This window comes from Equus caballus, chromosome 17 (assembly GCF_041296265.1).
Source record: "Equus caballus isolate H_3958 breed thoroughbred chromosome 17, TB-T2T, whole genome shotgun sequence".
NCBI classification, from domain to species: Eukaryota; Metazoa; Chordata; class Mammalia; order Perissodactyla; family Equidae; genus Equus; species Equus caballus.
Window position 1 is genome coordinate 100,149,172 of NC_091700.1, and position 16,678 is coordinate 100,165,849.

Below are 16,678 nucleotides of genomic sequence, written 5' to 3' on the forward strand. Positions count from 1 at the left end.
TGAAGTTTTTTATGATGTGGAAGGAATGGCAGGAACAGTAATCGTCTTGTACATTTCAACATTCTTCAAATGTCTGTTACAGTAAAGAGGGATGCTCTGAGCCACTCAGGTTTCACAGCTTCCTTATAGCAGAAAAACCTGGTTCATGCCCTGCTTGTCTCTCGATACCAGGGATTTCCAGGAATAAGTGCTGTTCTGCTGATCAGAAGAGGGCACATGACTCCTGAATATAGGTCAGAGGCTTACATTATACTGTGGCCCACGTGTCTAAGCAAATGTTTAGACTGTTACAATTTAACAAAGATGAAAAATGTACAACTGGCCCACCATTGCTGGTTTGCCAGCTCTTATAAGTGTAATAAAATGTTCATTTAATTTTATGTTATCTGTATGGCACTGACTTATCAGTACCGTCACGAATGTTTAAATTATCTCATTGAGTTTTCATTTTTCTTATCATACACCATCAGGAATTAATAACCCTCTTTTTGATCTCATTGATGGTCAGCAGTAATAGCTCATTACAGTAATGTGTTCTGTAAAATATGGAAATTACAGAGCATGACTAGGTCTACACTGCAGCATGAGCCCTCTGCGCGCGATTGCAATAAAGTAATCATTTAAGTGGTTTTAAGTTCCAAATCTGTGCCGGTTCCCTGGTAGACTAGAATTTGGGAGGTTGAAACAGAGTCCTGAAATAATAACTCTAAAATAGAACCAGACCACACATCCACGTCACGCCCTGGGGTTATTAAAACTTCAGGTTTGGAAGGATTGTAGACGGTCGTGTTTTATTTTATTTTATGGAAACTTTCAAAAATATACAAAAATAAAGAGAGTAGTACCATAAATCTTGATGCACTTGTCACCCGCTGTCAGCAGTTGTCAACACTTGCCCAGACTGGTTTCGTCTGTGCCTCTGTTTTCTTCCCCAAGGTCATGTTGAAGCAAATCCTAAACAGCGTGTACTTTCCTTCTGTAATGATTTCAGCAGATGGAAGGTGGAGGTTCAAGTCGGACCTTTTCCATTAACGTGACTTTGCTGCTGAGTGATGTCTCACGGGTGCTAGCCGAAGTGCTTTCATTCTCTAACGTAGTAAGTGTGTTGGCCTGGGTGCCGGGGAATAAGGTTGGTTTCATAATGGGGGACCTTAAAGATGATTTCATTTTGGGGTCAGTATCTCTTAGAAAGGAATTGTGTGAAGAAGAAAAGGTTGTCCTAGGTTAGTCACAGAAACAGGAAAATGAGACATAAATGCCGTGATTACATCATAACTTTTATTTTTCTTTAGTATTTCCTTTTAAAAGTTAATGGAAAATAAGTGACTTTTCCGTTAGGTTCCATTTAAAAGAAAATATATATCTTCTTAAAAATTTAAAGAGACTGATTGCGTTTGTTCTGTTTGTTCAACTTGTAGAATATTTTCTGAGCACCATTTGAGCCAGAACTTCGATCCTCACCTCGTTTCCTTCAAGGCACATCTCTTATACTCATTTTATAGAGAAGGAAACTAGAACTCAGTCGCTACATAATTTACTGAAGTTTACTGGATTTTTGAATGTCAGGACCAGGGTTTAGTTGGGGTTTGACTCCAAAGTCCATGTTTCTGTGGTATAATAAAGAGTAAATATTTCCAGAATCCCATAAAGTAGCCAAATTGTTCTGCGGTAGGGGTAGCAAATTAAGAATTCAGATTTCTTTTTTTTATTTTTAAGGAAGAAAGTGCCTATACTTTCACTGGCAGTCAGGGTTGGGGTTTTTTGTTTTTTTCTGATTGAGAAACCAGAGTACAGAAGATCTGGCTGTGTGTTCTCTACTCTCTCTCAATTTCTTTGGCTACATTTCTGTCCAGGACACCTGCTTTTTGGTTCTTAGTTTGGTTGCACTCAAATGGAGAAAACCTAGTGTGCGTTTAACAAAGTCCAACACCCATTCATGATAAAAACTTTCAGCTAACTAGCAGTAGAGAAGAATTCCTCAACTTGATAAAGAGTATCTACAAAAACCCCACAGCTAATATCATTCTTAATGGTGAAAAACTAGGTGCTTTCACCCTAAGATTGAGAACAAGGCAAAGGGCCCCTCTCACCATTTCTGTTCAGCATCTTACTAGAAGTCCTAGCTAATCCAAAAAGAGAAGGAAAGGGAATGAAAGATACACAGATTGAGAAGGAAGAAATAAAACTGTCTTTGTCTACAGTGGCTGATGGTCTCTATAGAAAATCCCAAAGAATCGACAAAAACCGTGTGGAACTTAAAGCTATTATAGCAAGGTTGCAGGGTGTAAAAGTCAACTGTGTTCCTATATGCCAGCAGTGAACAATTGGAATTCAAAATTAAGCACTATTTATATTAGCACAAAAAAAGGAAAAGGATGCATACATACATCCTTAAGTATGAATCCAACAGAATATGTACAGGATCTATATGAGGAAAACTACAAAACTTTGATGAAAGAACTCTAAGATTTAAGAAATGGAGAGATATTCCGTGTTCTTAGATAGGAAGACTCAGTGTTGTTAAGATGTCGGTTCTTCCCAACTTAATCTCCAGATTGAACACAATCCCAATCAAAATCCAGCGAGTTATTTTGTGGATGTCAACAAACTGATTCTAAAGTTTATATGGAGAAACGAAAGACTCAGAATGGCCAACTCAGTATTGAAGGAGAAGGAGAAAGTTGGAGGACTAACACTACCAGACTTCAGGATTTGCTCTAAACCTACACTAATCAAGACAGTGTGGTATTGGTGGAAGAAGAGACGGAGAGATCACTGGAACAGAAGAGAGGGCCCTGAAGTAGACCCCCGCAGGAATAGTCAGCTGATCTTTGACAGAGGAGCACAGGCGATCCCAGGGAGCAAAGATAGCCTTCAACAGATGCTGCTGGACAGCTGGACATCCACGTGCAAAAGAAGGAGTCTAGACACGGATTTGCACTTTTCTCAAAATTAATTCAGAATGGATCAATCACAGACCTAAATGTTGTCAACACAAATAATCCGTAACCAATCTATAAATCAAAATGGGGGTGAGTTTATTCTGAGCCGAATGTGAGGACCATAGAGCCCGGGGCCTCCCTTCCCCAGGAAGGGCACCAAAGAAGTGGGGTGTACAGAGTGCTTATATACCCCAAACAGGATGTTTCACATATGATTGAAATGTCCCTTTTACAACAGTCGCGAGACTGCTCTGTCGGCACAGCGATTGATGAAACAGCAGGTAGGTCTGCTGTCTCGGTGGACACAGCAGAGTGGCAGGTCTGTTGTCTCGAGCTGGGTGGTCACAGGTGAGCTGGGTGGTCATAGGTGAGCACAGCAATCAGTTCCTAGCCTAGGGAGAGATGCTTATCCTTAAGGAAATGCCAGTGTGGGGCGAAGTTGCACCTTTATCTCAAGGCCATTTGTTCTTGCCATAGGAAATGTTTAAAGCAGATACACAATGCATGCTCAACAGCCACTCAGGCCCTTTGGAAAAACAGGGTCAAGCCGAATTAGGCTTACACCCCAGGGCTTCCTCATACACTCCAGAATATCCTGTTGCTGCCATTGGTTTATCAGTGTAAAAAACACGACTATGAAAGCCCTCTGGATCGCATAGGAGAAATCTAGGTGACCTTGGGTTTGCAGTGAGTTTTTGGATCCAGTACCACAAACACTAACCATGAAAGGTAAAATTGATAAGTTGGACTTGAATTAAGATTAAAAAGTTCTTCTCTGCAAAAGACACTGTTAAGCGAATTGAAAGACAAGCCACTGACTGAGGGAAAATAATTGTGAAACACCCCATCCTGTGAAGGACTGGTGTCAAAACGATACATGGAAGATAAGGGTGTTCGGGGGCTGGGTGGGGCGGGCTTGGGAGGACCTGGAAAATTAATTTCTTTTCATAACCTGCAGACACCCTCTTGGAGTTGCTCGGGCCCTGTTCACTGGGGCCACCCTGAGAAGGGAATTAAAAATAGGGGGCGGGGGACCACTCCTTTGTTTTCACCCTCATTAATGAACTTCATCACGAAAGGTAGAATTGCCTTGTAATGTAAATTAGAACAGAAAATGGGAGTTCCCTATATCTCTCTAAGCAATCCAAACTTAAGGCAAAGACGCTTTTCTTTGAAACCCTGGATGTACTGTGAAGTGTGTGTGGAAACCGCATTCGGGACACGCTGGATGGTTTGGGGCCATGCCGGCCTTAGTGGTTACATTACATTTTCAAGAGCTCATGTTTGAGACCTTGGCGTTAAAGGAGCTGTTGGTGGAGTTTGATGACTGACGTCTAGGCGTTTGGGGCCAGCGCCCCGCCGGGAGCTGACGTGGTCCCGTTCAGATGCCCAGAGCTCGAGCGGGCCGTGCAGTGGGCTGAGCATCTTCTCGCTCTTCCGTAGACTGTCGTCGCCAAAAGGCAAAAACTGGTCCAGTGGAACTTTAAAAACAGCTTCCAAGCTGCGTGTTCACTGTGGGTTAATGACGTTGTTGTCAACACAAAACTTAAGGAAGCTCTTCTCCTGAGGCAAAATGAGAGGTCGGAGCATGAGTGGGGCCAGGACTCCCCGCCCTGCTGCCTCTCCGTTCCCTCCAGGCGGGGGAAGGGCACCCGGTGGTGCTGGCGGAACCCGCTGCGTGGCACCGCCTCCAGGCTGCGGCAGGACCACCCGGTAATGGTGACTGGTATTTTAGCTCTCTGTCACCATCTAGTCTCACCCTAATGGCAGAGAGAGCTTACCAAAAACTGCAGTCAAGGAAAAATGCTAAACGTGTATGTTTTGAGTTAACAATTAGAGTTTATATTTTATGAAAGACTTTCGGCAGTAAAACTATTGTTAAGCTGCTTTGTGTTGCCTGAATTGTCTGGAAACAGGCCATTTCCATATGCTGCTTTCAGAGAACAGATTCTGTGTTAACACTTTGTTCTTTTGGTCAGCAAATAGATAAAATGTGTACAAACACTCTAAATTTTGAATTGTGAATTTTGTATCTAAAACTAAACATTTTGCACTTTGCAATCTGGTGCCATTTATCACGAGGCGGGGTAACCTGAAAAAAGGGAAATGTGATCAAAATGACACCTTGTTTTTTCTCTTTTCTACAGTACACATTTTGGAACTTCATACCTAAGAACCTATTTGAACAATTCAGAAGAATAGCCAACTTTTATTTTCTCATCATATTTCTGGTCCAGGTAAGACCAGTTGTCTTTCTGTCGCCTCAAATGTGAATCTAGGTGTGTGAGCTTCTGTCCTCAGGTGACTGGGTTTGCTAGGAAGGAGGAGTGAGGACTTGGTGCCCCTGACTGCTGTCCCTTCGCTCACCTTCCTCAAGGACATCGTGTCGGTTCAGAGGCCGTGAGCTCGCCCACACACGAGCACTCTGCTCTCACGTTGGTCCTGGCCACCTCTGTCACCTTCCCGTCCTGCAGGGGGTCAGGAGCTTCCTGATCTTTAGGAGAAGTTCACCAGCCACGCTGAGCATTGTTACACTTAGCCGCTTCCTGAGCACACGTGGATGCTCCAAAGAAAACGTTGAGAGAGAGAGTAAAAAGAGAGAACCACGGTGAGGTGTGAATTAGAGAACAATAGGTCGGTGTGTTAAGAATAGTCTCATTTTTCGCAATCATACAAAATATAGTTGAGGGACTTTTAAAGTTCCCCCAATGTTAAATTATCCAAATAATCTAAAGGGTGGCATCAGGAGCTGAATAATTTAAATTGAATGACAATGTTCCCTGGAATCAGACCTGTGCCTTTGCCGTGGCTAACGTGGCTTCCTTAAACACATCCCTTAATTAAAGAACCCGCCCTCGGTTATATAGGAAATTGGATGATTTACTTCTCATCTAATTTGTCTCTAGTGGCTGACAGTAAAGTGATTTAAAATAAGTGGAAGCAGGCCTTGGGTGATGGTGTCACAGGGCCGGCCCGTCAGTCTAAAGCCACTAATGTGTGTTTTTGGAAATGGTTCTATGATTCTCTTTTAATTGCAGTTGATTATTGACACGCCCACAAGTCCCGTGACGAGTGGACTTCCACTCTTCTTTGTCATTACCGTCACAGCTGTCAAACAGGTGAGAATCCTGGGGACAAAAGGGGGAAAGTCGTACCTGACCTTCTTATATGACGTCGCCTTTTAGCCAGAGCAATCTGGTTCCTTTTAGCTCTTTCATAGAAAATTTAACTAAGCAAAATTTAACTAAGCATTTTTCTAAGTGTTTTAGCTAGATGGTTGAGTTAAAATGGAGCGCTGGTGTAAGCAGTGGCCGGATAGGTGCCCTTTGAGTTTGAGGAGGATACCACGGTTTTCACGTCCTGAATCGGCAGGAGGTGGTATCTGATCGTAGATGAATTGCTTCAGTTGTGTGTGTTCTGGATTGTCTTAACCACAAGGACCTGCTACCCACAGAGGGTCTGGGATGTGGCTTTGTAATAGAGCATGCCAACTCCTGACTCGCTCAGTGTTCTTTCTGGAACTGATGACTAAAGCCAGTGACTAATGTAAGAATGGTCTCAGTTACTTCCTCCACCCACTTAGCCAGTTTAGTGCTTCAGCCAGCACCACTATCTAGTCCGGAAAATTTCCATCGCCTCAGAAAGAAACCCCACACCCATGAGAGACATTCCCCATTCCCCCGTCCCCAGCCCCTGGCCACCGCCTGTCTACTTTCTGTCTGCACATTTGCCTGTTCCGGACATTTCACATTAATAGAAGCATACACGACGTGACCTTTTATGTCCAGCTTATTTCATGTAGTGTAATGTTTTCAAGCTTGGTCCACATGGTAGCGTGTGTCAGTGCTTCTCTCCTTTTTAAGGGTGAGTAATATTCCGTCATGTGGTCGGGCCACATGTTTATCCGTTCATCAGCTGACGGACGTTGGGACACTTCTCCTTTTCGGCTGTTGTGGATAAGGCTGTTATGAACGTTCACATACGGGTTCTGTGTGGATGGAGGTTCTCAGTTCTACTGGGTCCTGCTGTGGGAGTAGAATTGCTCTCATGTTTTGAGGAGCTGCCAGAGTGTTTTCCAGAGTGGCTGCACCATTCCACGTTCCCGCTGGCGGTGTGTGAGGTCACGGTTTCGCCACGTCCTCGCTAACGCTTGTGCCTATCATTTTTTTGCAGTCATCCAGGTGGCTGTGAAGTGTCTCTTTGGGTTTTGATTTGCATTTCATCAGTCACTGATGATATTCAGCATCTTTCTTGTGCTTATTGGCCATTTGTGTATCTTCCTGAGAGAGATGGCTTCAAGTCCTTTGCCCGTTTAGAAGTTGGGTTGTCTTTTTACCCGCGAGTTGTAAGGATGCTGTCCATGCGAGTCCCTTTTCTGCTGCAAACTTCTGAACCCGTTGATGTTTGCATCTCCATGTTGATACGTCAGTCTTTCGTTTGAGACATCTGGATAATGTGCAGAGTGACAGCTTCTAGTTAAATCTTGATGGTCAAATTCTTGCTGACAAAGCCACGCTTTCCTGGTGTTAGTCTTTAACTAAAAAATAAAAACACTAAAACATATATTTTATGTGAAACATGGTGCAAACGCAGCCACTGGGTGACAGTGGTAATGGTGACATCTCGCAGAGGGATTTACTTGACATGGGGACATGGAATAGGGCCACAGGTCTGCCTTTCCGCCAGTGGGTGTGGGTGCCTGCAGGCTTCCTCCTGCTGGTCTGTCTGGACTTCCCTGCGAGAACGTCCGGACTGGTATTCTTTTAACACAGAACTGTGAGGAGCATTTAAGGATTGCTTCGTGTTAATTTGGCTTTTATTTTCCACTCACCAGTAGTCTGGAAATGCAGATTTGAACAACAATGTGGTTTTACTTCATACCTGTTAAATTGGCTTTTAAATGTAAAAGTCTGAAGACCCAGTGGGCATGAGAACGTGGGGACACGTGCATCCACGCGCTGCGACGGGAGCGTGGTGGACCCTGTTGGAGAAAGGTCTGGGGACATCTGATAAAGTTGAGGGCGTGAACACCAGGGGCCCTTGGTATAGACAGTGCGCAGGCTGTGCGTTTGGTGCATGTTGTGAGTGCGTCTTAGAGTGGACTGCAGAGATCAGGCCATGTGTCCTGGGATGTTCCGTGCAGCCGTCTTTGTAGTAGAAAACTAGGCACAACCCAAATGTCCTTCATCGAGGTTGTGGGCACCCCGCTGTGTGTGTGGTGGAAAACAGGGCAGTGGGTTGTGAGCCTGAGGCCGGCCTGGGCCCAGCGCTGCCCCCTCCCAGCCCAGGTTCGCCCTTGGCCCAGCTGTGACCCCTCAGGGCCACAAAGCATTTGTGGAGAGGACCGAGTGAGGTCACCGTGTCCAGAGCTCTGAGACCTGCCGAGACTGCTGTTCCACACTCTGACCTTCAGCTTTCCTGCCTCCACCTTTGCCAGGTCCTCTGTCTCCTCCACGTGGCCACCCCCCCGTCCTCTGACCAAGCCCTGGCTCTTGGGGGAGACCTCGCTCCTTGCTCCCTCCACCTGCCTCGTGTTCCGTCCACTCGTCGCTTTCCCTCTCCTGCCCATCGCCAGCCGCTTCTGGACGTCTCCACCCACCATCTCATACACCTCAAGACTTAACTGCCCTCCGTCCTGCCTTCCCCAGTGACCTCAGCGCTCGTGCTGGGCATCCATTCCCTTCCTCTCTCAGCTCAGAGAGGCCCCTTCCGTGGAGCCCGTTGCCTGGCTGGCTCCTGGGTGCTCCTCTCCTCGCCTGGCCCTAAGCGGCGTCTGACATCTGGCCGCCTCTGTCCTGCAGCGAGCCTGGGCAGACACAGAGCCTTCGGGTGGCCCCGCTCCCCACCCTGCCTGGCTTTCCGCTTGCGTCCACACCCCCAGCACCAGGCTGGCCCCTTCCCAGCTCCCCAACCCCGTCGCTCCTGCCACCTCTTGCATTTCTCCACGTTATCATCTCTGCCTTTCGGGGCAAACACTCAGCATCCCCTGAGACCAGCTGCAAGGCCTCTGCTCCTCTGAGTCCTCCCGCACCCCAGGACTGGGTGCTGCACCTCACTGGTGCCACGAATCTCGCACAGCGACGCGACTGTCTTTCCCACAAATCCTGAGAACCACAACAATAGGGACAACGCTGTTCATTTCAAGCACACAGTTGCTGTTAAATACGGGTTTGACAAACCCAGGGACCATCTGCTCTCTGCTTCCTTCCAGTTTCCTAAGTTCCCTAGAAAGAGAGTATTTTAACAATTTGGGAGAAATGTCTGGAAAAGCTATCGGACACCCGGGGTCCCTCTGTGATGATCACAGCCGGAGAAAATCCCTCCTGCTCGGCCCTCCCTCCCTGGGCACCAGTTAGCTTCCGAAAGTGGGAGGTGCTGTCACTTGGGTTTGCTGGTCTGTCTCCCATTCGAGGAGACTCCAGTGCAGAGAGATTGGGGCAGCTGAGGGGAAGACGCGCACTGTGCCTGCTGCCCCTGCGGCTGCCGCATCGTGTAGAGCCGGCCTCCCCACAGTGGGCTCAGGGGCCTTGTGACGGGACCCACTGTGTTGCCTCTGTGTGGCGGTGTGTGTTCTGTGTGGCCACCTCTGGACATGCAGATGGCTGTCGGGCACCTGGTTGTCCCTTTCATGTGCTGGGAAATAACCCAGAGAAGACAGATTCATCATCCTGAACCCAAACTCACTTCCACATCCGTGAAACATGGCTCAAAAGGCGTGTTGGTTGCTGGAGAAAACCTCTATGCCCCACCTCCTAGTGTCACTTCTTTCAGAATTCTGCACCAAACTCGTGGGCCAGAAGTGGGTGGTTTCTTGTATCTGGGGAAGAATTTGAATGTCTGTATTTGTGCCTATTTGAGAGCAAGAGGATTTAGTTGTGAGAATGAGGTCGGTCTGCTTTTCCAGCGCCCGAGCCCGTGTCTGCGTCCACATAGGAGCAGCTGTTGGCAGTAATTTCCTGTGTTTGTTACAATCACTAGAAAGCACACGTGTGTGGAGACGGTGAGGCTTCCGTGGTGTCGCAGGGCGGACCAGGTGGTTTGCTGGGTGTGCTGGCTCTCGGCTGCCGGACAATGAGAGACACTCAGCAGCTGTCTGCCGGCGGGCTTGTGCCTTCCAAGGTAGAACGCTTACGGCAGCTGGTGGAAAGGTCATTGGCGCCGAGTTTCTTGAGGACTTTCGGACAGTTCATGTTAAAGTCTTGCTCATGTTTGGCTCAGACATTTTATCTTTAGGAATCTATACTAAGAATATGTGGTGGACATGCACAAACATGTAGTTGTAAAGATGTTTAGCAAAGTATATTGATAACTACAAAAATTTAAAGCAACCCAAACTGCCATGGAGAACTGTCCAAGGTGTATGGAGGGTACGAGGTGGGATAGTGTGTGCAGTGTGGTCCTCTATGGAAAAAGATGCCTCCACGGGCTAGAACGATGGTTATATATAATTGTATTTATATATTAGCAGTGATTTTTACTGAGAAATAGGATTAGGATTTCTTTAGTTTCTTAGGAGATGATTTATTGATTTTCTACATTTTGTCCACAGAACATACAATTTTTTGTAATATAAAAAATAACTAATTTTGAAAAATTCTTTTTGCTTTTTTATTTATGTCTTGATTTTGTTTTCAAAAATGAAACATCCTCCTGCGCCAGGTTTCAGAAGGAGAGGAAAAAGCCAGGCAGCAGGTCCAGGGACACTGGGTGGAACACGTCCAGGCTGGTCGTTAGAAAGTATTTTCTTTTCTAATTTCCTGCATTGCACATTTCCTTTATTCATTTATTCTGCAATATTATTGAGCGTCTGTCACATACTGAGCCTTTTTCTAGGCCCTGGAGAGGATAATATGGAACAGGAGACATTCTGGTGAGGGAGGCAGACACTAAGAAGACACGTGCAAACATATATGCACGCATATGTGTATGCATGCATGCACTGTGGGGGCAGCGTGGTGCTGGTGGTGGAGGCCTCTCTGACATGCTCTCTGGGTCAGCGAGGGCCTGAGCCTGGAGGAAGGGGGCCAGGAGCCCCCCACCCCCTCCACCCCAGTCCTCGGGCCATGAGCAGGGCCTGGCCCCTCAGGGACCCCAGGCCATGGCCCTGGCAGTGAGCAGCCTGGCTTAGACACCACGGTGGACTCAAGAGTGGCCATTCCACATGTGTCCCCACAGGAGAGAGGGTTTAGGAAGCCCCGTGAGATGGAGTGGAGTCGGGGCTCCCTGTGGGCGCAGGGCTGGTCAGGCTGTTCATTCCGGGGATGAGAACACAGGGAGGGCGGCCTCCTGGAGGCCCGGGAAGGGGGGCCTTGGCCACAGGGGGGCTGGGACCTGAAGAAGTGGAAGATCTAGGGTCCGTACGAGGAGGAAGCTCTAGGATTTGCCCGTGGGGTGTCAGTGGGAGGACCAGCACTAGGAGACTCTGGTGTCCTGGGGCCACGCTTGTCCAGTAGTTGAAGCTGCTGCGCTGGACCTGCAGTTGGCACCCGTCGTGGCGACATCCAGGAGGAGCGGCCGGGAGCAAGGCCCCTGAGTGGCATGCCGGCTCCCGCACCTGAGACACGGCCTTCCCTTCTTCTAGGGCTATGAAGACTGGCTTCGCCACAAAGCGGACAACGCCATGAACCAGTGCCCCGTGCACTTCATCCAGCACGGCAAGCTGGTGCGGAAGCAGAGCCGGAAGCTGCGGGTGAGTGTCCGGGGGCTCGCCGCCTGCAGCCAGCAGCAGCTCAGGAGCCACAGAGCGGCCGGGCGCGTCTGTTTTCTTTGGCAAAACCTCAGTCTGAAATTGTTTTTTTTAGTTGAGCTTAGGCCCATCCTCTTCCCCACATACTTCTCACTTCAGGCAAGCTCCTCCCTCTGTCTTTTAAAAACTGTTTGCTTTTATCTGTTTATTTTTAAAGTTTTAATAAAGTTTATTTTTTAGAGCAGGGTCAAGTTCACAGCAGAAGCGAGCAGAAGGTACAGGGGAGTCCTCCTCGCCCCCCACATCGGCGCCTCCACCGGTGTCCCAGGGTGTGAGGTCATACTAACCGGTCAAGACAGAACACTCTGGAATGTTTTCACTACATTTGTCTTAGATCAAGGCAAATCCTATTAATGTAAACTCCACTAGTTGGAAATTTATGAAAAAATTGGGACGGAAACCTCACTGAAGTTTGCATTTTAATTTCTTTTTTCCATTAAAGTGTTAGATGTATCACAACACGTTTAAATGTGTCTGAATTCTCTAAGTGGGTAGTCTCAAAACCTGCACGGCTCTCTAGGAAGGCCTGTCCGTGCACAAACGACGAGTGTGATTTTTGAGGTTTGTCCTGGAGCGACGTTCGGCTGGGAGCCTCGGGGTGGAGCCCCGCATCCTCCTGCTCCTGCGCAGCCGCCCTGCCTACCCGCTCCCTGGCAGCTCCCCGTCCCTCTGGGCTGCTCTCCCGGCCAGAAACCGTGCGGGGCCGTCAGGACGTTACCGACGGGGGTATATGTTCATGTATTAAACACACTACTGTATGTATCTTCAAGTTTTAAACCACGTTTTCTTTGTTTTATACATTTTACTGTCCAGATGTTTTAGTATCTCTGAGCTTCCGCTCACTCGGCCTCGATTGGCTGTGTTTTCCCAGCAGTGATGGGGTCAGAGGTGAGGGCCTGGGAGGATGGGCCTCACCTTCGTGGGGGCGGTGGTGGGGACCCCGAGCATGTGCTAACAGGCTCCTCAGACCCCAGGCCCTAAATGCAGTTTCCTTTAATGACTACATTTCCTTTGCAAAGTCTTCCATACTTTTAATAATGATCTCTTTCCTTAAAAACAGACCAAGACAGTGTCTACCAGCAGAAAATTGAATTGTTAATGCATTGATCTCCTATGGGAAATGCCTGCCATGTATCCATCTGTTCTAACTGAGATGATTCTCAGTTGACTCTGAGACAAGGAAGAAAGCTCAGGCTGTCCCTACGACACTGGGCATCGGCTCTCCTGGGCCATAAGGACCCAGACCTTCAGAGGGTGCTCAAGGCTAGCAGAAAAGGAAACTCTTTAATTGGTCCATCTCTAAGATTTTGTCATTTCAAGAATGTCATTATATAAATGGAGTCATGCAGCGTGTAACTTTGGGAACTGACTCTTTTTGCTCAGCCTAATTCCCGTGAGATTCACCCCAGCTGTGAGCCTCAGTGGCGCCTTTCTCTCATTGCTGAGTCTGTGATGTGGGCTGGACCACGGTGCACTTACATTCACAAGTTGAAGGACCTTTAGATATTTTCCATTTGGGGACTATTTTGGATAAAACTGCTGTGAATGTTTGTGTACAAGTTTTTGTGTGAATGTGATTTCCATTTCTCTGGCATAAAAACTCAAGAGTTAGTTGCTGGATCATATAGTGAATCCATTTTTAGTGTTAGAACTGCCAGACCGTTTCCCAGAGCGTCTGTACCATTTTGCGTCCCTCCAGCGATGTATGAGTGGTCCAGTGGCTCCACATCCTCGCCAGCACTGAGTGTTGGCACTGTTTGTTATTTCAGTCTTTCCAGTGTCTCAGTCTGGTTTAATGTGCATTTCCCCAGTGGCTATATTGAACATCTTTCCATGTACTCATTTACCATCTGTGCATCCTTTTTGCTGAAAAAAAACCATGTTTTTACCCATTTTCTAGTTGGATTATTTGAGGGCTTTTTACTGTTGAATTTTGAGAGTTCACATATTCTAAATATTAGTCCCATGAGGCCAGCCTGGTGGCGTAATGGTTAAGTTCACATGCTGTGCTCTGGCAGCCCGGGGTTTGCAGGTTCGGATCCCAGGCATTGACCTTGTACTGCTCGTCAAGCCACACTGGAGTGGTGTCCCACATAAAATAGAGGAAGATGGGCACAGATGTTAGCTCAGGGCCAATCTTCCTCACAAGAAAAAATAATAAATAAATATTAATCCTTTATCAGAAATACTTTAATGGGGTATTTCTAAAAGTAAACTTGTTAATTTTGATGAAGTCCAATTTATTGATTTTTCCTTTCACGGGTCACACTTTTAGTGTCAACATTAAGACCTCTCTGCCTAACCCTGGAGCCTAAACGTTTTCTCCTGATTTTTTCTAAAAGTTTTATACTTTCACGTTTTGTGTCTAAGCTCATGATCCATTTTGAGTTAGTTTTTGTATAAAGTGAGAGGTTTAGGTCAGAGTTCCTTTTTTGGCCTTTACTGCCCAGTGGCTCGGGCATTGTTGGTGGGAAGGCTGTCTCTCCTCCACTGAGTTGCTTTGCACCTTTGTCGGAAGTCAGCTAAGCGTGTCTGTGGGTCTGTTTCTGGGTTCTCTGTCCCCTGGTCTCTGTGTCAGTCCTGCGCCGAGGCCACCGCTGTCCTGATTGCGCAGCTGCACAGCGAGCTTTCACACCGGCAGCGACTCCTCCGCCTCATTCTTCCTACTCCAGTTGTCGTAGCCACTCTAGGCCTGCGCCTGTCCGCATAAATTTTGGAATAAGCTCATCTATGTCTACAAAAGTCCTTTCTAGGATTCGGTAGGAATTTCACTAAACCCGTATTCTACTTGGGGAGAGAGAGTAGCCCTCCAGTCTTAAGTTCTCAGACGCTTGTGAGCCGGGACCACATGTGGCATGACAGGCAACCCCACTTGTAGTTTAGATGGAGCTTGATGATGACCCGATTCTGGGAGCATCCCGTGTGCAGCAGCAAGACCGTCTGAGCAGTTGGAAGGATTTGGAACCCACTAGCTGGACACCCCGATCTGTGCATCTGGATGGTCAGTGCCTTCCAGTTACACAGTCCAAGGTCACAGTCAGAGACAAAGGGCCTCTCTGGGCGGTCATTCAGATGCCTACCTTGGTGATGATACCAAAACTGATGATTATGTCTTATTTAAAAATCCGTGTGGAAACGTTCTGTGGCTCATTTTCACTTCAGTTTTTGTGGTGTGATCACCACTTCTGCTTTCTTCTTGGTCCTGCTCACGTGATCTGGACAGTGTCTTGGTCCTGTAGTTCAGCCGGCTCTTAGAACGCTCACGCCTGGTTTGTAGCACACCTAGTTGTAGGTGAGCACCTTCCTGCAGGAATGGTCCCACTCGGACACGCTAGCAAACGCTTGAACTTGCCTGCTTGGGCTGAATCACGGAGAATCCTGTTACAGGTGTTCATCCATGTTTCCACTGCGAAATACTCTATCACAATGGACTTTGAACCTTCCCGGATCTAAAACTGGCATTGAAGCCTCATCTGGTCTTTCCTTGATTTGGGCAGAATGCCTGGGAAATGATCTTTCTCTAGTTGCATTAGCATCCGTGTATCTTCCTGCAAATAAACACCGTAATGGTGTCTACAGGCAGGGAGAAGATACTGTCGGGGAAAAGAAACCCCCGCGCCCTGCAGCCACCCACAGAGGCAGGTTCCTTAATGTCTGTGTCTGTCCTGCAGGTCGGGGACATCGTCATGGTCAAGGAGGACGACACCTTCCCCTGTGACTTGATCTTCCTCTCCAGCAGCCGCGGAGACGGGACCTGCCACGTGACAACCGCCAGCCTGGACGGAGAATCGAGTCACAAAGTAACGTGCCTCTCGCTGGGTACCCCGTCTGGGCCTCCTTCTGTCCCCAGGCGTGAGGCCAGAACCATGTTGTGTCTGACACCCGTGTTCTCAGTGGTCCCCGGGACTCATGCTGCCATTGTTTCCTCCCTTTTGCGTCTTTCTCTCTCTTTTCCGCTTTTTCTTTCCACCCTCGGTGTCTGTAACAACCAGCCGTCTCGGGTTAACAGAAGTGGCTCCGTGTTACTTACTTAGTTGTCATCTAGCAGAGGAGTCAGGCTAAGGATGCAACAAATGGGCTGCTGGAATTTTGAAAGTTTTCATTTTACTGGTCAGAATCAGTGTCTTTACTGGCCTGAAATTATGTGAAAAGTCACACAGGAGCCTAGATTTTGCCTCACTGTTACTCCCATAAGTGTTTTTTGTTAAAATAGCTTAATAGGGATTTTCTGAAATTGTAATTTCGTACATTCAGTGTGGAATTCTGTACTGGCAGCTGGTGCTATCAATTTTTAATTAACAGTCATAAAAGAATAGAACATAGCACTATTAATTTTAAGGTTTTCATTATTTAAAAAATCTAGGAGCTTCTGAGGAGTTTATGAAATTGAGCCTGGCTCACTGGATCCAGCCATTTCTAAGGCATCAGCTCACACAGTGCAGCTCTGAAATGGTGCTTAAACAGTAGCTATGGATGTAGGCAATTTCTACAAGGAGAAAGAGATATTTTCTTTGCAAAACCCTAAAGGATATGCTGATCTTTTATGGATAATTCATGATATCATTGTATAAAATCATGGGTTTTTTCCGGCATTTACTTCCGCATTTCCACGTAGCACATCCCCAGAGAGTTAACCAGGTTCTGGCACAATCAGTTGCAAGCAGCAGTAATCCTAGGACTGGAAATCCCTGAGTGATTCGAGCGATGACTGCCGCTGGCTCTGGAACCAGAGGAGGTCGTGTTCCCATCCCCCTGGCACCCAGGAGCCATGCACGCCCTGGCTGTTGGCAGTGGGCTGCCCTCCGCGCCCCGTTCCACCGAGGGGATGTCTCTTCTCCAGCACGTCCCAGTGTCACTAGTGACCAGGTGCTGTAGGCCATCTCCAGGTGTGTCACTTTCTGGAGATGAATTTAGCAGCAGTCGCCCTAGTCCAGAGCTGGCAGATGCTAGAACCCATGTGCCACAGGCCCCTTTTGTGTGTTTGTGCATC

The 16,678-nt window shown here is 47.4% G+C and overlaps 1 protein-coding gene across 17 annotated transcripts in view; it reads left to right on the plus strand.

The window, feature by feature from the left end:
* Positions 1 to 16,678, plus strand: part of ATP11A (ATPase phospholipid transporting 11A) — a 154,336-nt gene that overhangs the window by 81,649 nt on the left and 56,009 nt on the right. For 16 of the 17 annotated variants that reach the window (XR_011427844.1, XR_011427843.1, XM_070240016.1 and 13 more), the window contains 4 exons: positions 5,090 to 5,179; positions 5,981 to 6,061; positions 11,524 to 11,631; positions 15,360 to 15,488. Coding sequence is in view for 15 of the 17 variants with exons in the window: in XM_070240016.1 (XP_070096117.1) it covers positions 5,090 to 5,179; positions 5,981 to 6,061; positions 11,524 to 11,631; positions 15,360 to 15,488 (408 nt within the window). In the remaining 2 variants the exon portion in view is untranslated. Of the gene's footprint in view, positions 1 to 979; positions 1,097 to 5,089; positions 5,180 to 5,980; positions 6,062 to 11,523; positions 11,632 to 15,359; positions 15,489 to 16,678 lie in introns of those variants that run through there. The other variant, XM_023621861.2, reaches the window with a different exon arrangement.